This window comes from Macrobrachium nipponense, chromosome 21 (assembly GCF_015104395.2).
Source record: "Macrobrachium nipponense isolate FS-2020 chromosome 21, ASM1510439v2, whole genome shotgun sequence".
Taxonomy (NCBI): domain Eukaryota; kingdom Metazoa; phylum Arthropoda; class Malacostraca; order Decapoda; family Palaemonidae; genus Macrobrachium; species Macrobrachium nipponense.
Genome location: NC_087212.1, coordinates 14,533,826 through 14,555,009, shown reverse-complemented (window position 1 = coordinate 14,555,009; position 21,184 = coordinate 14,533,826). Strand labels below are relative to the sequence as shown.

At 40.3% G+C, this 21,184-nt stretch overlaps 1 protein-coding gene across 1 annotated transcript in view; it reads right to left on the bottom strand.

The window, feature by feature from the left end:
* LOC135197670 (uncharacterized) overlaps positions 1-21,184 on the bottom strand; it is a 132,731-nt gene that overhangs the window by 72,657 nt on the left and 38,890 nt on the right. The window contains exons 7-9 of the mRNA XM_064224683.1: positions 9,817-9,978; positions 6,375-6,734; positions 3,983-4,103 (exon numbers count right to left, since the gene is read on the bottom strand). Of these exons, the coding sequence (XP_064080753.1) occupies positions 3,983-4,103; positions 6,375-6,734; positions 9,817-9,978 (643 nt within the window). The remainder of the gene's footprint in view (positions 1-3,982; positions 4,104-6,374; positions 6,735-9,816; positions 9,979-21,184) is intronic.

Genomic DNA, 21,184 nt, shown 5'->3' with positions numbered 1-21,184 from the left:
ATTCAGGTGTTCAGGTAGGTATTACAATATTAGTTTTACAATAAAAACTTCATATTCCAATACACCCCCTGAACACCTGAATAAGCCCGATTAACAACATTAATTTGGAGGCGGGGAATCAACTCTGCCCGGCCCTTCACTGTACCAGTTGTCAGTCAATATAATTAAGGCACTCACCAGACTCCATTTTCTTTACCAGAATGCATTTGGAGACGAGTACCCGGAGTCAGTCTCAAGTTCCTTTGTCCCTCGTCCAAACTAATCTCCCATGGTGTGGCCTTCTAGGCCTCCCATATGTGGAGGGGAAAAGACTCTGCACCTCTACTCTAAAGGGTCAAAAACTCATTGAGTGCAGGAGGGATACAAACCTGTTTCCTCTCAGGTGGCTTATGTGCCTCACCTGAGTAGAGGAAAGCTGAAGACCTCCCATGTGGGCCTCTCCGGCCTCTCATGTATGGAGGGAATCTGAAAGACCTCCCATGTGGCTCTCGGCCTCTCATGTATGGTAACGAAATCCTGAAGACCTCCCATGTGCTCTCGGCCTCTCGGTCTCATGTATGGAGGGAAACTCGAAGACCTCCCATGTGGCCTTAGGCCTCTCATGTACTGGAGGAGAAAGAAAAACGTTGTGGTGTCCGTCCATCGGTGCGTCTGCAACGGTGTCCTCCGTTCGTAGCGCTGTCCTCGAAGTCCTGTAGTGTTGTACCTGCCTGTCTGTTCTGTGCCTGATAAGTGGAATAATACCCCTAAGATAGGCCTAGACCTGTTCTTTCCCTATCTGTCCCTAATACTTAGAATCCTCTCGTGATATGTCCTATCATGAATGCCTCCTACTATTCCCTAATATTTTGCTCACTACTCTAATACTAATTCTGATTACTGACTTGTATAACTAACGGTTATCCCCTATAACTGCTCCCGCTGCCACGAACGGACCTAAAGAAAACCCTTCGTCGGACTGAAACTGAACATCCCTCAAGTAGAAAAGAAGTGAAAACCGAAACAGACTTCCAAGTTGCTGCCTGCAGAATCGCCGATACTGAAAAATTTCTTAAGAAAGCTGCCGAAGTTGCCATTCCCCTAATGCTATGAGCTCTGACTCCTGTCAACTCTGAACTATCTGAAGCATTTGACCCTTTAGTTTTATTGCCTGTCGAATGACTTCCCTGAGGAAAAGCTGATTGCGTTTTTGGAGATCGATCTAGAGGGATTTTTTGGGAAAACGAATAAGGTTCTGGTCTGGGTTTCAGTTTTCTTCGTCTTATTCCACGTAAGCTCTCAATGCTCTCAACCGGACCATAACCGCAACTCTTCCTCGTCTCCTCCCAACGAAGTCGGTCAACGCTGTAACTCTAAACGACCTGGGAAGAGGATTAGACTCTGACTCTGGGTCTTTGCTCTGAATTCGGAAGGTAAGACAGGAACAGATCCTCTCCAACCCACGAGATATCTCCTCGCGATGGCTTGAGTTCCCCTATTCTTCTAGCTGTTGCTAATGCTACCAGGAAAGAGGACCTTTTTTTCGTCAGTTCCTTCAGCGTTAAACTCTCCAAAGGTTCAAAATCTGAAGACCAGCCAACAAACCTAAGACCATTGAAAGATTCCAGGGAGGTGCGTGAGATGGGGTCCTTGGCTTCTCGATCTTGAAAGACCTCAACAAATCATGAATCACTCCTGCTGGAAGATATTTCAGGTAGATGGAAACGAAAGTGCTACTAAGCATAGCTCTATACCCTGCAATTGAACGAGTACAGAGATTCTTCCTTTGTCTAAGAAAGAGCAAGAATTCCGCTATTTTCGGAATTGTAGGACTGGGAAATGGTATGTCCCTGCGACCTGCACCAACTTCTATACATGGCCCACCGCACTTGGTATAGTCTTCTTGTGGAATTTCTTAGACAGAGAATAAGCTGTCTAGCCACTCCTCGTGAAAACCCCGCTTCTTCTTGCTGCTCGCTGATAGTCTCCATGCAGCCGCCTTAGCACTCGAAGGTTTTGGTGGAACCGATGAAAATGTGGCTGTCTTAAAGAAAAGGTCCTTTCTGTGAGGAAGAAGTACTGGGGGGCATTATTAGCATTTGTAGAAGATCCGGAACCAAGATCTTTGAGGCCAGAAAGACGATTAGGGTCATCTGAGTGTTTGAAAACAGTCCATGAGTTTCCTCAGTACCTGATCCACATGCCGAAAGGAGGGAACGCATACACCTGCATCCTGTCCCATGCACTGTAACATCGCGTCTGTTCCCGCTGACATAGGATACCGTCACCGGTGAAAAGTAAACCTGGTAGTCGGTGATTCTGACCTCGTGCAAAAAGATCTATCGTTGCTGGCCATCTTTTTAAAAGGAGGTCTACTTCCTCCTGGACCAAGTCCATTCTGCCCAGAACTTCCCTTGATCTGCTCAAGGCATCTACCACCACAACTTCCTTTTTGCCTGCGATGAATTGTGGTAGAATCTTTACCCTGTGTGTCGTCGCACCATCTTAAAATTCCTCTGTGCCACTTCGTTCAGATTGAAGGATCTTGTACCTCCTTCCTTTTTCAGGTTATCTAATGCTGTGGAGTTGTCTGAAAACAATGGCCACTGTAAGATTTAACACCTGTTCTTCGAAGGTGCATAATGCCTCCTCTACCGCCCTGAGTTCCCTGAAATTTATGGACTCTCTCCGATCCGGATCCCTCCAAAGGCCCTTGGCTTGAGCTCCCTCCAGGATTGCTCCCCCAACCCTGATCCGAGGCATCTGTGAACAGATGAACGTCCGGAATCAGAAGGTCTAACTCTACACCGGTGGTCAGATGATTTGGTTCTTCTGACCACCACCGAAGATCCCTCTCGGCAAGAATCGTCCCAGCTGATCACTGCACTCTTGTCCAGAAAGTCCCAGCGATTCCTGAGACATGCCTGCAAAGTAACGCATCCGTAGACGAGACCGAGGAACCAGAAGGGAGAGAGAGGACATTCTCCCCAGGAGACTTAGCCATTCCGAAACTGGTTGTTCTCTTGTCGACCTGAACTCCTCCAGTTGGCCTAGTAACATCTCGACCCTCTCTGAGGTCGGAAAGCCTTCAAAAGAGGCGTCTGAATCCTCATCCCTAAATAAGTCTTCTCCTGTGAAGGTACAAGATCGCTCTTGTCCTCGTTTATCCCTTATAACTTCTTCACATAAATCCATCAAAAAGCTTGTCGCTCTTACTGCTTCTTTCTTGGAGTCCGCCTGAATTAGCCAGTCGTCCAGGTATCTTCTCATCCGAAACCTTGACCTGTGCATTATCTTTGAAACTGGAGACATCACTCTCGTGAAGACCTGAGGAGCCGTGGTCAGCCCGAAGCAAAGTACCTTGAACTGGAAGGTACCCCGGTGGACCAGAGAAACGAAGGAGCCTCCTCGACTCCTGATGAATTGGAATTTGGAGTACGCATCCTTGAGGTCCACCGTCACCATCCAATCGTTTCTTCGAACTGACCTCAACACTGAAGCGCCACGGTTTCCATGTGGAATTTTGTACATTCCACCCTCTTGTTGAGCTCTGATAGATCTATAATGGGTCTCCAAGACCCTGACGCCTTCTTTGTGACGAAAATTCGACTGTAAAACCCTGGGGTTGGGGGAGCAGGCTCTATTGCCCCTTTTTGGATTAGAGCCTGAATCTCCTCTTCTAAAGCTATACCCCTGATGGATGAAGGAGCATAACTGTGCAGACGAATTGGTGTCTTGGAGAGTGGAGGAACCAAACAAAGAGGAATCTTGTACCCCTTCTCCAGCACCTCCAATACCCAACTGTCTGCATTGTACTCTCTACCAGTGGACGGTGAACTGAGAGAGGCAACCCCCTACTGGTATTCCCGAGAGTGTGTCTCCTATTTGCGAAAATTCTTCCTCGAAGCTCCTGCCTTCGAGGAAGTCGAGTGAGCCGACCTCTTCGCGAATCTAACCTTCTTTGGAGACCTAGAAGGAGAACGAGAATCTGATCGCCGCTTACCTGGAGACGACATCCTTGTTCCTTTTGGAGATCTAGCTCCTTGCGCTGCTACTCTGATCAATGCTTGTTGAGACTCCACTGTTGAGGTTGATGATACAAAATTCATCATATTGGTCACTTCCTGTTCGTTAAATAACGAACTCGTCAATGTTATTGGAGAACGGGACAAAATCCTTTTGTGTAGATCCGGGAAATGCGGGGGGTGGGCAAAATGACTAAGGTAAAGGTCTCGCCTTTTCTTACCAATGAATGTCGTACACCCTGCCACACAATTTGCCTGGTGTGCCAGGCCCATGGAAACTGAAGTGATGAGGTTATCAAACAGTCCAGGGTCTGAAGGAACAAAACCATCCTTCTTCAAGAACCCCATCAAGCCAGACAGAGTCCACATTGTGTGTGACAAGGCCTCCGTCTGATTCCTAATACGTTTTCCAAGGTAGCTGCCTCCTTCAGAGAAACACTAACGCCGCCTAGATAAGCCAGATACTAGGAATTAACCCCTCAATAGATTCATTGAGAGGAACCCGAATCCCCGACGAAGGTTCCCAGATACTCCATACAACGGCTTCCTTGGAGGAAGGAGCGCCGTGTCCTGCCTATTAAGTCCTAGCACTGAAGCTAGTCTCTGAATGACTCTGCTGGAACGGTTGATCCTCTCCCTTTGCCTGCGGGAAAATATCCTGGATGAAATGAATCATCCTGCTGTATTTGCTGTCACGCACTTGACTCGAAAGATCCTCAACAGCAGCTGTGTCTTCATCCAACTCGTCTTCTTGGATTACGTCCGAAGGCCGAGCTCGCCTGTCATAGAAGGCGGACTGTACATCTCCTAAACCTACCGATAAATTCAACCCTTCACCCCTTATACCACCCCCTCCTCCGCCAGCCAGAAATATCGTCAATAGGCACAGGTGGATGACGAGGCGTATCGACACTTTGCCAAGACGGCAGTGTTGTCAACAGCTCAGGTGAGCTACTGTCCCAATGACTAGTCTGGAACGCAGACTGTCTATCAGGTGCAGTGTTACCGAATGCAGACGAACTCGGCATCATCATATTACACGTCTCCTGTCTCGATGACGCAACAGTTGCGCTCGCTCCGCCCACCCTCTGGTTGCCAGATACTCCCGGCCAAGCAGCCTGAACACCTAAAAAATCTCCTGTCCTTACCCCTTCCACCTTTCCTGTCCTTGCCCCTGCTACCTGTGTTTGTATGTTTCCTGCCTGTACATTAGTTATATTACCTACCTGGAGTGTTGACCATCCCGCAGCTACTGTCACTCCGCTACTCCTAACCGCCATATCTGGCACCTTTAGTACTCGATCCACTCTGCCTTGCGTCATAGCTAATGTACCCCGAGAACCTACGTCTACCGAAGCTTTAGAGACTAAATGGTGAATGTTACCAAGAGAAGCAATACCTGAATCTGGAAGGATATTCGAACCCAATGAACCCCCGTACGGAGGCTGATGAAAACCTACACTGTCAGTGTTGTCTCTTTGCCCTGACGAAAAACCAACGTTCATGCTCCTACCACCCCTTGCCAAAGAGCTAGCCATGTTACTGTCCGTCAATACAGTATTCCAACCTGACTCTCGAGTTGTGCGCAGTGAGCTCAAAGAACCCCCAAACCCTGCCGATATTGTCGTATCAGTCTTAGGAACAACTGAAGAGTAAGGATACATCCTAACAGATACATTGTCCGTACTATCCGACCAAATCACCTGACCACTGACACCATCCGAACAAGGAATACCGGAATCAGATGCTCCCCCCCGACTACTAGGAAAGGAACTGAAAAAAGTCGAAGAACCCTCAGAAGTAGGAAACATAGAAGAAGGAGAAATAGAAACCCCTACTGACCCAGAAGGCATAGCAGATATCAGTTCCGAAAGAAGTAACAGAAAAGGAAGAGAAGAAGAAGGAAGGAGGAGAGAGGAAGAAGTTGAAACATAGATTCAGAAGGGCTACATCCCTCATTCATCTTCTTTAAAGAGAGCCAATAAATGAAAAATCTCCACCTTGAAAATCAAACTAAGATCATCTTCAAATTCAGGAAAATTCTTAAGCACGTGATTTCTGATGTCACTGTAGTTCATCAGAAAACACTGCCTAACTAGAGTTTTCTATACCCTTGTGATAGCCCGAGAAAAATTAGCATTGTACTCTGCTATATTTAGCCCTTGATCTAACCTACCCGAAGACTAGGATTAACCCCCGGACCGAACGGAACTCGAAGAAGAAGAATCCTCCTACTATTTAATGTAGTAGACGAGGACTGAATTACATTCTTACTAATACCTTTATCTGTTTTTTTTCCCCGGGATGATAGACCCTAGGAAAAATACAATCCGCTGGGTCGAGCGGAGAAAGAACCCTGGTCATCTTTACTTCTGGTCTTTCTTCTAAGGCTAAAGAGATCTTTTCCTCCACACCTGGTGCTATTTTCTTATCTGTCACTTTGTCTCCTAATTCTGATATAAACTTACCATCTTTGTTAGGGATTAAAGGGGAAACTGCTACTAACTCTGCCTGCTCCGCGCCAGGGGGGACGGCAGATCCTGCCCTGTGGGCTTGCAGATCCCCATAACCCCCAGCACCGGTTAGGGCTGGTTCTGGAACAGGCAGGGGAGCTGGAAAAGAACGATTAGTACTTTCAGTATCCCTATTGCTTGATCTATCTTCACTCAGCCTTGACATAAAATCAGTAAACAGAGACGTCATACTCGATGTCAACCTACTCTCAAGTTTCTTAAAAAGCACAGTCTCTAAATTTCTATCTTGTTCTACGTTAGACTCTTCCTGCCTACGTTTACTTCTTGATACAAGACCTTTCCTATGTTTAAGATACCCTAACATTTGTTCCAAAGACCACTCCTGACATTCTACACATCTAGTCTTCACATTACATTGGACAGGCCTACAATTTACGCTTAAACAGTGACTGTCGTGTCTTAGGGTACTCATCCTCTTCTTGCATTGTTGGCAAAGACGATACGTCGTTGAAGTTCCGCTCGTCGTTTTCTGTGATGTCGTGGGCGAGGATGCAGAAGTTGATGTCGTTGTCATAGCCTGTGTTGTTTCTTCTTTAGCCGAATCCATGTCTAATGATAAGGTATACAGAGCAATTCAAACCGTAATCCAAAGGAAAGCGTAATTCGTCACCAAATTTAATCAATTCAACGGTGCAAATGAAGGCCGGGCAAGACCAAAAAAAAAGTTCGCTGTGGATACGTCCGTACTCCACCGCGAACGATAAGTGATTGACGTGAGAGGGCAGGTGTGACCGGCCCGTGAGGCAGGGCTACCAGCGGTGGGCTGGTAAATAGGTAACGAGGGTGTTTGCCAGAAGATTGGCAACACTGATCGTTTATTTTAACCAAAGATTTGGTAAATTTTAATAAATGAGGGTTCGGGCTGGTAAGTGACCAGGGCTTATTCAGGTGTTCAGGGGGTGTATTGCAATTATGATATTATATTACAATAAAGTTTGTTCATACTTACCTGGCAGACATATATATAGCCGAATTCGGAAATACAGCTACATACATATCTGACAGGCAAGTTTCACGAACAAAACTTAGAGAATCGAAGCAGACAGCTCAAGCTTCTTATGTTACTGGACATAAGCGGTCATTGACGTAGTCTACAAGTCTATTTCTTGTACGAGTCTGCAAATGATGAAAAAGAGCTCTTCCGAATCTTGTCAATAAGAGCTTATCCGCTTACGCAATATAAAGTTAATTTATTGGCCGTATGGCAAGGGAAGTCCTGTCTTGCGCTATCCTGAAGAGCGTCCTCTTGATGAGTGCTTTTGCAAGAATCCTACCGAAAGGAATCGAGCGTCATGGCGTGTAGGACGTCGAGCTTTTACATAACCCGTAACTGCCTTATCACAAAGTCTTGACTGCAGTAGAGCAAACGAGATCTTCCCTTGAGCTTTCCTTAACTCCATCCACCTATGCGAAAAGCAATATTAATTGACAGAGACCTCTTGAATTCACGAAACCCGATGTCTTGCTGGGTTTCGAAGTAACGCAATTTGTCTGTTCGCTTAAAGCTTCCTCCGAAGCACTGCCTACTTCACATTCTTTGCAGGTGAGGTAGAAGGTATCACCGAAGGTAGAGGTAAAAATTCTTTAGGCCCAAATCTGAAACAAGAGCTTGAAGAGTTCAACAGAAACGTTCAGCCAGGCGACACACCTGGCGTGCACTGGTGCACGCTCGGCGTCCACTGGCGCGCGCTCGGCGTCCACTGGATGGCGGACGCTCGCGTCCTGGCGCTCCACTGGCGCCGCTCGGCGTCCACTGGCGGGCGCGTTGGCGTGCACCCGCGCGCGCTGGCGTCCATCCGAGCGTCCCGTCCAAGTCGAGAGGGAACGCCTTCTTATTCTGATAGTAAAAATAAAGCTTGGACGTCCCCTCTCAAAAGCTTGCCTGCTACTATGACTTCTTTTACGTATTTCTCGGTGGAAAAGACGGACACGAGTTCAGGCGGCGTTCGCCTTCTTACTCTCACTGAAACGCATAACGAGAGAGAGAGAGAGAGAAGAACGTGAAGCAGTTCCTTCTTCTATAAAGCTTGGGGGGGGGCTCATTTAAGGGCGGAGAAGCGAGTCCTTCCGAAAGCTCCAACCCCTGCACGTTGAGACGCTTCGGAGGACGAGAAGCAATCCTTCAGGATTGTGCACGCGCACGCACTTTGGCAGTCTGGGGATTTTCATCAGAAACTGCCGAAGGCACGCCAGATCGGTGGGGTTCCTTGTAACCCTCCTTAGGCTTTCGACATGCTCCCTCCCCGGGTCCTGGGAGTCAAGCAGAGGTCCCGGCCTAGAGGCAAAACGAGGCCGATCTGACGCACCCTCCACTACACAAGGGTATCACTGCACTTCTGCACTTCACTTTTGCTCTCTAAAGCAAGCACTTTCGATTCTAAGTTACAAATCGAAAGAGTATCAGAGAAAGGGCAATTCCTCTACAGACACTGTTTTAGGGCCCGAAGGCAACACTACAGGGTTAGGATTAACAATTACAGAAGTAGCACTCTTCACAGCAATGAAGGAGAGCGAGCACCTCTCGTAGACATATTCATAGCCCGTAGGGCATACTACAGGGTTAGGCAAAATAAAGTCTACAGGAAGGTTAGCAGGTTCACTACCCTGACTTTTGTTACTGATTAATTGCGTACATAACGATCATACGTCTTCCTTACGGAATTAGACATGTTTACTGATTTAATTGCGTGACATACGAATCATACGTCTTCCTTACGGAATAGACAAAGTCTCACACTCCTTACATGACAAATCTCAACAAAGAAGCAAGACCCATACCGCTCGTACATACCAAGTGCGGATCTACCGAAGCTTTCGATAGCCACACCCTATCTTTGCAGACAACCCCGTCTGAAACTAGCCTAACTAGATTCAGATATCTTATGCAAAAATGAATCAAATTCAAATCAATTTAAGATAGCGTATGCCTAGCCACAATTCCAAGTAAATAAATCAAAAGACAATTAGGATACTTAGCGGCAATGAAGTTTCCAAAATCCTAAGACGGAGGTACTGAAAACAGGTGTTTTCAGCACCGGCGACAGAAAAATTATGAATAGAAAATGGGAATGGTTCCTGATACCCGCCTCCCAGCGGCGAAGGGATGCTACTAACCACCTGGCGACCACTGCGTGTGTCGGAAGTTTTTAAAATTCTGTCGGATTTCAGAAAATACAGCTATATATATATCTGACAGGTAAGTTTCATGAACAAAACCAATTTTAAGATAGATTCTATGACAGTAGCTGAAATTACAATAACTCATCTGATCATTTTACCTTGGACGGTGATAAATCAGACGACTCTTTGTGAGACTCTCCTGATACTCCTGCTGACCCTTTGGAAACAATGTTCAAATTTGGATCAGCTATGTGTTTGCGCTTCTTTTTAAGTTTACCAATGAGGTGTTTCTTTGTAACATGTTTCTGAGGGCTCTTTTCCTTTAAGGTAAAGCTGTCACAAAAACGCTGCTTCTTCCCCTGAGAACATTGCACTAGATGTGGAGCCGGGATCAATGGAAAGTGTAGAAGAGTGTCCCAAATTTGCTTCTTGCATATCAACTTCAGTTTCCACAGCTTTTATGTCTGAAAAATATCATTTACACTTCATCCACAATATTGACAGGTTACTGCATGTACATAATGTACAGTATATTTCTAAAAAGAGGGAAAATATGAAAAAAGTTATTCAGAATTCTTTGCACTAAGCAACTAATGCTTCACACTACATCACTTTCTTGATAAATGGAAAGTTTGCAGATGTTTACAATGGCATTTTGCAAAAGAAAATTTTGTTAAAACCTCAAACTTACCTTTCTTCACTGGTTTGAACATATCAGTAAGAGAATCTGACGTAATTTCTTCCTGGGTGGTGTCTCAGACATTACTTGCTACTACTCAACTATGGATAAAATGGTAGATTTAAAAACAATACTAAAAGACTGGAAGACTTGTTTCACAGCTTCCAGCACTTAGAAACAATCCAAGAGACTGAAAGACTTGTTTTTGGTTTCAAATGCTCAATTTCTTACAAAAATTACTTGAAACCTTCTAAAGAATAAAAATTCTTATCTAAAATTCTGGAAATCATTCTATAATACCAAATATAACAACTGCAACTTATTCAAGAGTAGATCTCTGAATTTGTATGTGAAGTCAAATCCCATGTATGGAAAACAGTCTCATAAAATACCACACATTTAGTTTGTAAATAATAATATTTGCCTCTAGCTCATAATGTGACATGTGAACTATAAATATCTTTACTGTACTTTATACAGTATAAAAAATATAATGTGTTCAACTGGAGGTTGAGGCAGCAATGTTGCTTGGAAAGAGCCTTGATTACTAACTCTCTGGCTTCTCCTCAGTTTATTTATATAAAGAAACAAGTACCTTCCACTAAGGAGGAGGTTATTCATCTACACACAAACACAGTTGCCTTGAAAGGGAGATGTGCCACTATTCTCTGGGACACAAACCTCCTCTGGAGTGTCATAGACCGGGAAACCAGCTTTCTAGGTCACCTGATGGTCGGGGAGACTTATACTCTGTGATCAGACTTCCCTCAATCTAAGATGCCCAGTATGTAGAGACCATGGAAGTTGAAATGAGTCTCACCTCACAAGAGAATCCGAAGGTACATTCAGTCTATGAGATTGGGTTCAATGAAGGCACCTTGGTCACTTCCCAAGACCACTGTTTTCGTAAATAAGCCTACAATTTTGGGGAAAAGGTGGTTTTCAAACTCAGCCTTGCATGGCCTTTCTGAATGAGAAAGACCCTCAGGTTCCTGGCAGATTCCTAGCAAATAAAAAAACAATCTTCTTCCAGAGAAGAGGAGGAAGCTGGACACACCAGCGTGAACTGGTTACTGCATTTGGGATTATGTGTGGGAATCTCAGCTCCGGACAACAACAGATCCAGGCATGACGCCAACAATCTGGAGCCAGAAACTGATTGCAAACTATCACAATCACCGTCCAACGACCAGGATATTTCCCTAAGAACAGCTGAAGCTGAACAAACAAAAGGTCTAGGAGTGCTAGAAGTGCTACAATATTATGAATACGAGTAGCACAAAATGAAAAGAACTCGGAGGAGGAGGAACCACACAGGTTTCTCTTACAGAAACTACCACAACAATGCACAGGTCAACAGCACAGAACTCTTGAGCAGAAGCACCAGATACATGGAGGAACAGCAGACACCTTAGTCAAAGTAAAGTGGTCCAAGAACAAGGACAAAGGGCCACCTGGAATACTCAAGAAGGACACTGTCTTAAGAGACTTGGTCAACAAACCCAGAGCAGCCAGCATTGCACAGTAAGCATGGACACCACAAGCATATACAGAAAGCACATACTTGAAGCCAGGGGAGTGAGCATAATGAGCAATGAAAGCAGTGGGAACATTATTCATGAAAGAACCAGAAAGGTTTGACAGCATAAAAAAAAAAACACTTCAGTAAAGTCAATGAGGCACATGAAAGATTTATGCATAAGATGGTGGAAAAGAAAAACTGCCGGGTTCCTGAAAGATGAATAAGTGGTGCCCTACCACTCCCCTATCTAACACCAATTAACCACCTTGTTGCCAAGCTTCAATGACTATTTCCAGCTCACACCTGGAATATCCCTACATAAATAGTTATGGATTGTATTCTTGGCAATGAAATTCACAGTTCATTTTAAAACAAGTGAGTCCATTCTAAAACATGTGAAATAGCTTTTCCTGCTTGCTCCTGATGACACTGATACTATTAATTTCCATCATGGATACTCAGTTAACCAATTACAGTGGACATCCCGTACTCGAGGGGATGCGTGCCAGATCCCCCCCACCCACCCCCTGCGAATAGCTAGAATCCACAAACATTAGAACCCCTATAAAATGTTTAAAAACTGCCTATATTTTGTTAGTTCTAACTCAAGAAAAACCACTAATATACTTTGACCTGTTTTTTTTTTTATTATTTTTTTTTTTGTTTTATTAAAAAACATGCATTTAATCATGAAACTGATAGGGAAATTCAGTAATTTGCAGATATTTCTCATAAAAAATACCGTGAATACGCGAATTTCCTGTGAATAATGGGTATATTCGGTCCATAAAGAAATCCATGAATATGCGAGTCTGCGAATCTGGACGTCCGCAAATAGCGGGGTGATTGTACAGCTGGCCCTACATCTACTGAATACAGAGGGAACAGTAGTATGAGCTCAAACCTTCTGGGCAGGTTCAGCAGGTATGGGGATTTCCCAAGAAAGGCCTAAATATGTTTAGATATGGGGTGTTGCAGTGAGGTAACCTAGAATACTACCTAGTAGCAATATGTAAATATCAAATTCATCTGCTTAGTATTACAAACATAATAGTAAGACATTTCATAATTTTTTTAATTTACAGTTGACTGGTAAATAGGCTATCCTTTTTGTTCCATTACCTCAAAATGTACTAAAGCCTAGGCTTAGGCTACCTCTGAATTAAAAAGCTAAGTCGGTTATACTGAGATATTTCATAACTCCTTACAACATATATAAACCCATAATATGTTCAGAATTCCTCATCGTGTGTATTGCCTATGCATTTCTGGTTATTATTGTTGGTACAAAACACCCCTTTTGTGTTTCTGAAGCTTTAAAGACTGGGTGGGGGTGGAGGGGGGGGGGGGGTTGAAACCAACTAATTTCCTTGTTTTCTCTATTAGAAATCTACTCCCACCTCCACTCCTCCTGATCTAACTTGGAAACTGTCTGGCTCTCTTTTTGGATAAAAATAAATAACCAAATAAATAAATAAAAATGAGAGAATTGCAATAAACAGGAACTGTCAAACTGGAGAAACCACAAGGTAACTTGACAAAAAAATAGATGTTTCAAATCCTTAATTTAGTATCAAACAAAAAGTACAAGCAACATGAAGGCCAAATATGTCAAAAGGCCAATTGGGGGAAACACCGCACTGGATCCATCGTCATCGCGTGGATCAGCCTTATTCACTCGATATTTAATTGGTGAAACAAGAATATACAATTACATTTTTAAGCATACCATTCAAAAGATTGAAGTTTCGTCAACATAATGTGATATATAAAAGCGTCATACGAACTAAAATATGCAATATGGCGTCCACCGACTGAAGTGCCGTTTGTAACCACAAAGGATCCAACATCTTTCCCAGCCTTCTCAGCACTCATTTAAACAATGTTAGTGTATATACATTACATTTATTGATCTTACTCAAGATTGCAGTTGTAATCAGCACAATAAATCAACATTTTGTTGTATATATTATTGAAAAGTATGAAACTTCTTATTCCTGGGGTCATGGTTTGAACTGAAATTCATTTTTACCTTGTAATCGGTGGTTTTATCCTTACTGCCATCACAACTGAAACTCCATGGGGCTTATTTGATTGTAATTATATATGCTTTGGTCTTGATTCACTCCAAATTGCACTTGAACTACGTTGGGGTTCCTGGTTCCTAAGTGCTCACTCCACAAACACAGTTGCGGGCAGCAATGACTACACTGTTTATGAGGTGCAAAGCTTTACTCCCTTAATTGTTTACTTTACTCATTATTTAGTTTAACTTTAGTTTGTTACTTCAAAATGTTTATTTAATTTGTGTCCCTCATCCCTTTTTTGCAACCAAATTAACCACGATAAATTACAGATATTTCTAAGTAGATACGAGCAGACAACGGCAAAATTATTGTTGCCAATTTAGTGGAGCTTCACACATACGCTGATGCATTTACAAACTGTTTCCATAAATTCTAGTTGCCATAGTAATGCAATAATGATAAAATTACTCTAATGTGTATATATACTACAAATAGATATGCTAATTTCACTTATTTCCCCAGTTATGTGAAAGTCTTATACCAAGTTTGGAGGGTAAACACATACCAATTGGTAACACTGATAAACAATAGAAGAGCGCGAACAACGCCGTAGGTACTGTTCACAGCAAAACTGTTGATATTTGTGTCAGGAATCTATTTACTTTTTCAACAACAAATATTTTCAAATTAATAATCATGAATATGTAAAAGATTTATGCAATTTATGACCTTATACTGCCATTTAACTATTTATCTAAATAATTATCTAGTGCATGCTTCTTCTTCTTCTTCTTCTACAACCAAAACATCGTAGTTTCCTTGGATAAGCTGCGGTTGGTGTCATTGTTGACAATTGTTGTGAAGAAAGTGCCCCAGCATCTATGGGTACAAGTGGTGTGCGGATTTAGCAGATGGAATGGAAAGTTTATTGACACAAGCGACTCCGCAAACATCGAGATGGTGTCAATCTTCTAAATTGTAGGTGATATAAGTAAAATTTTTGAAAGCGTCATGGAGGTATGTTTGCACTGCGCATGGCTAGACTTTCATTAACCTCTGTTTAATCTTAAAAATTACCTTAATTTCTAACTTTGGAGAAAATACTTACTTCGAAAGGATAGTAGAGGTCTCAAGGTGTTGCTCTCACCACCGATGACTCGTGACTGGTGCCCATCTCCGGTGTCAGGACGTGCTAAAGTACTTTTTCTAAGGGTGTATCCACAAGCGGTGAATATTGGGTCAGCTAGTCCAGTCGGTTGCTACCCCTAGCCTACAAGGATCCTAACCTTACTTAATCTAACCTAGCCTAGTTCATCTGATCCTAAATGGGCAAGGAGTACCCGTTTCCTCCATAGCAAGGTCTCCCCTTAGGTACTCCATGACCTTAAAGTTGGGAGGTAGCCTATGATACCTCTTATCTTAATACAATGGCGGGATTCGAATTTTGTTTGTTGTAGTTAACATCAGTGGAAGTGACTGTGACACATACTGGAGGATAAAACAGGTTACATTTTATATTGTATATAAAATACGACACTTTAACATACCTCGTAGCAAAGTTTGTCATGTATTTGTTATTGTTCTTAGCTGTGAAGCAATTGCACATAATTCCGCAAGCAGTAAACCAGCAAACACACATGAGGGCTACGATTTTGTTAAGAATTACCTCTTATCCGCAAGAACTAGCTTCGAAAAGCAAGAATCATTATAATTTGAAGCATTGGGAGGCTAATAATATCAGTCTGAACTTATTTAATGTTCAAATTTTTGCTCCTCTTATGATTAGTTTTTAATATTAACTAAGCAATCAATGACCACTGTTCCCATACCTCGGAAAAACCAACCCCTCCCTTGATCAATGTTGAACTACCAGCTTAACCTGTTATCTATACGCATCAGTAACAGTGGACTGAATTGTTATCAGTAACAGTCTTACAATGGCTTACACTCTTATCATCAAAATGCAAGGAAAACTGCTAGCTTCGACTTTGCATGTCGGACTAAGTGACTGTCAGTTTGTCTATTTAAGTGACAATGAATTTTAAAACGACGTTCCAAATAATTTAACACTAGCTGAATATTTCTACTTTTATGAAAACAGTGATGAAATTTGAAATAGAATGCAAAATGACCTACGGATGTGTGCTTCTTTTAACTGCCCAGGACTAAAAGTAACAAAAGGCTAAAAATAAAACAGAAGAATACTTACGAAATTAGCAACATGTCTTGATGCCGAACCAAGGAAAGAAAATACTAACAAACGTATCAAACACGAAATTAGCAACATGTCTTGATGCCGAACCAAGGAAAGAAAATACTAACAAACGTATCAAACACGAAAGATGTTCTGACTGTCAAGTACCAGAATTAATATCATACTATTTACCTAAAGAAATTCCTTACCATCCAATGTATACTGCTATCACTGCCGGAAAATATGTTTATACAATACACACAATAATATATATATATATATAATAATATATTATATATATATATAATATATATATATATATATATATATATATATTATATGTGTGTGTGTGTGTGTGTGTTTGTTGTGTGTGTGTGTGTGTGTTGTGTGTGTGTGTGTGTGTGTACTATTTTGAAATGGTGGGAAGTACTGCTACTAATGTGCCTTCCTTATGAATAGGTAACTCGCATATTTCACACTATGAATAATTTATAATACTTACATTTTGAATTAAGTCTGAGATCGAGATATTAATCTAAGACTGAAAACGATCTTGTCTGGATGTAGGGTTAATGACTAGCACTGCGGACACAAACTGTTGCCAGAATGATCCACTCTCTTTAGTACTATATAGGAACTGAATCACACCGTCACACGACTACACAGTGCGGTGCACTGCACACTGAAACGCGATCCTGTGAAGAATAAGTCAGCATAACACGAAACGGTCTTATACTTTGCTGTGTTGCACAATGTGATAAATTTATGAAAACGGTTGGCTTTACTCTGTAAATCACACAAATATGATTTACTGGGCTAACAGAGGGATTAAGATTCAAATTGAAAATAATGACTGCAGAGTGCCTGCTGGAAAGAAATTGCACCACCTTGTCAAATTCTCTCGCCCCCTTTTTTAACACCTTGTTATACGTTGAAACATAGCGATTACTTTACATTCTCACAATGTAAACAAAAGATTTAAAAGAACTTTAAATAGCGATGAAACGTCATTGTTGTTTTTTATATACATATATACACCACTGTTTTTTTTATGAAATAATTTCATAAAAAGTCATTTGTTGAAAATGGAGCTGGATCATTTTTATCATAACTTTGTGGCGGATTCTTTAAATGACTGGACTATGAATGTATTCCAAACTGCGCGCGATGATCATCGAAAAATTTTTACATTTCCTACCACACTTTACATTATTGTAAGATTTGTCATGTCAAACAATTACTGGATTCAATCACATTTCCACGCAAGTATTGCCAAATAAAATTTTTTGTGCCACTCGCTATTAAAATGCCTTTGTTTTCATTGCGAAACTATTTGTGTCAAAACTTTATTGCCCGGACTCTCAACGTAATTAGCTACTCATTTTTGTTGTACAACATAGTATTCTAATTGTTGCCAAAAATTTCAGACTTAATCCGCAATTTATATCTTAAATTAAAAGACCACTTAGATATACTATTTAGCTTTTCACGCTCTTTTATGATTTCATCCGGTCTTGGACTCTGGTCCCCAAGTATTAATTTCTAGGGAAAGACTACTAAATATATACATGATATTAAGTACAACCTTTAGTACACACATGATTAAATTCACAGGCGTTTCAGTCTTGATATATTCCAACATGAAGCAAAATTCTGATCTCTTAGACATGACAATTCATTATGATCATTTTTTAGAATCGATGTATTTTCTGGGTTAAATGCATTATGCAAAATATCTGCAGATATGTAAACTAATACTTCTTCATTGCATTCATATTACACCGAAAAATGTCCTTCGCTAGTTGAAGACAACATACAATACATTTAAGGGATGGATGCCACATGACTAAAATAACGTAAGAGAGAGATTCCCAGTTTACTAATCAATACTAATATATCGGGCCAACATGAAAAATTAGAATATGTAAATACAAAAATTGAGAAACTGGTGGAAACCAGTTCTATCTTGATTACATGATTCATTGGCTTACTTTCCACCCTTTCCTAACAATTATTTCATAGTGAAACTGCGAGGTTTTCCTCCTGTTACTCTTTTCAAATTTTTTTACTGTCAATTTTCATATGACCTAGCGCTTGGTCTTTTGGTCCAAATTCTACAATCCTTTCCTTACAAGGAATTTTTTGGGGAGGATCGATGAATTAGATTTTAAGAGATATAGATACAGCTTCAGGATTTTCTCTTCAATGTCAGTGAAATTTCGTGAAGGGCCACGGGACACGCTCATTAGATATGGAGCTGGATTGTGGTGGGGATCAATAACGTTTTCTTGGCACTAGAGGGAGCAGGAGCTGTCTGGATGAATTTCTTGTGTGTGTGTGTGTGTGAGTTTTTTTTTTTTTTTTTTTTTGTTTTTTTTTTTTTTTTTTTTCTTTTAAAAGGAGATAAAATGACTCGACCTTTCTTGGCGGGCAAAGGCTGTAGCATGTCTGAGGAAGAAGCTTGAATGGATAAGTACGTTAAGTGATGACCAGTTGAAAAATACTATACTTAATTTTTTTTTCCTGTATTTCATCCTGCATAAATAGATATGACAGCTTTCCAAAATTACGGATAATTTCACTGTGAAATCTATAATATAATATTCTTTCACTCCATTTGTTCATTTACTTTCTGACAATACTCCACTTTTTCCCCCCTTTTTAACAGGGTCGTTCTGCTCCTCCCCAAAACAGGGGAAACAGAAAGACGGGCAGACATATCAAAATACTGTCGGGAGAAAAGAAATGAAAGTAAGTACAAAAGCACCAGTGATTCCTTCATCTTCCAGTGAAAAACCTTAAAAATACCCTAACACTCAAAACCATGAAAGCAATCGAGAAACATGCATGAGGCAGAGACATCCATATTCCTGAAGAGAATGGGTAGAAATCAGATTGCCAGATCGCTTAATAACCGAGTTAACGACTTCCAGGAACTCTCTTTGGGAATTTAACGGGGCTCTTAACGTTCCTGGGTTTTCCCGGTCAATCAAAGCTTGCTATGACATAACCCACTTGAAACTCTATCTTAAATACAATTTGAACTCTGTCTGAAATACAATTAGAAGGTGTGCCTTGGGGGAGTAATCATCAAAATTCACGCATTACCTTGTATCCTGCTTGTATTTAACCCATAAGGCGGTAATTCTCTCTCCAGTCGTACTCAGTTCAAAATCAGTAAACAAGAAAACAGTCATATTTATAGCTGTCACCCCTTTGCTGGGGAGTCTCTTCGTAGACATGGCCCACCCTAATGGCTCTCTCTCTCTCTCTCTCTCTCTCTCTCTCTCTCTCTCTCTACTCTCTCTCTCTCTCTCTCTCTCTCTCTCATTTCACGCATTTACTGGCGATCACGCTGTGAAAAAGCGACGACAATTGGTGGTCTGTAAATGCGTTTATCTTTCGTTGAGTGAAGCTTTACTTTAATTAGGGTCCACCATTAATTGGATAATTTCGTAAATTAGGTGTCTCGCCTCTCTCTATTTTTGTAAAGTGTTTTTTTTTTTTAAATGGAGAGTAGGATCTTTTAGATGATTTCCTTAAGGATACTGAATGTGAAAGAAATCACTTTGTGTTACTGGTATATATAATATCTATATTATATATATATATATATATATATATATATATATATATATTTTACCCTTTACTTGGTATGCTTTGTATCCTATATGTCCACATTATTTTTATAATAATAATAATAATATATCTCTTACAAAGTTCTAATATAAAATACAATTTCGTATTGAGTGTTGCCATATTGACAGACATTTTGCTAACTTTTTGTTCTAAACTTTGTTCATTACAATTTCCTAAAAAAAAAAAAAAAAAAAAAAAAAAAAAACTAATGTATGGAATGAATTATGATGATTTTTTTTATTGATTTTTGGAAAAATCATCAATAAAGGAAAGATGTGTCCAGGTATTATTTTTTTTTCTCATCCTGAACTGAATCCTGCTTTGTTGATATAGATTAAAATACTTTTGATTCCACAGTATATATATTTATATAGTATATATATATATATATATATATATATATATATATATACATATATATATATTACACACACACACACACATATATATATATATATATATATATATATATATATATACTCATATATATATATATATACATATGTATACATATATATATATACATATGTATACATATATATATTAGTATATATATATATATATATATATATATATATATATATATATATCAATAGAAGGATCCACAGTAATATCCTTGTTTATCCAGATAAAATATATTTATGAAAATATATACAAAGCTTAAAGCTTTCGTCCATCCTCCTGTGGACTTGATCACTAACTAAATGAGAAACATGGTGTTGGTAAAGAAATCCAAATAAACACAAACAAACAGACAAAAAAATTAATAAGGTTAAAAATATGCGAACAAGTCATTGGGTCGTATTCCTGGAAAGGAATACGACCCAATGATTTGTTCGCATATTTTGATCTTGTTAATTTTTTTTGTTTTCTTTTTGTTTGTGTTTATTTGGATTTCTTTGACCAACACCATGTTTCTCATTTAGTTGTGATCAAGTCACAGGAGGTGGACGAAAGCTTTAAGCTTTGTATATATTTCCATAAATATATTTTATCTGGATAAACAAGGATATTATGTGGATCTTCTATGATTCTAAGAAGCAGGATACGGTGTTTTTATATTGCATATATATATATATATATATATATATATATATATATATATATATATATTTATATATATATATATGTATATATATATATATTTAGTATATAATTACATGCATGTATATATTACGTATGCATATATGTCTGTGTACATATACATAGTTTAAACAGGAGATCGAAATGGTGATACTTAACTGAAATTTATTTCCAGCCAACGTTTCAGATCATGACGTCATCATCAGAACTAAATTATACGAAAGTAAGAGGAATTAAAATCAACACGTATTATCCAGCAAAAGTAGTTCGTGTTAAAAATATATAGTTAATAAAGTTAACGTTTATTTAGTGAGGCACATATGTTGATGTTAATTGCTGTTACTCTTGTATTTTTAAACGCTGATGATGAAGCCAAGCTCTG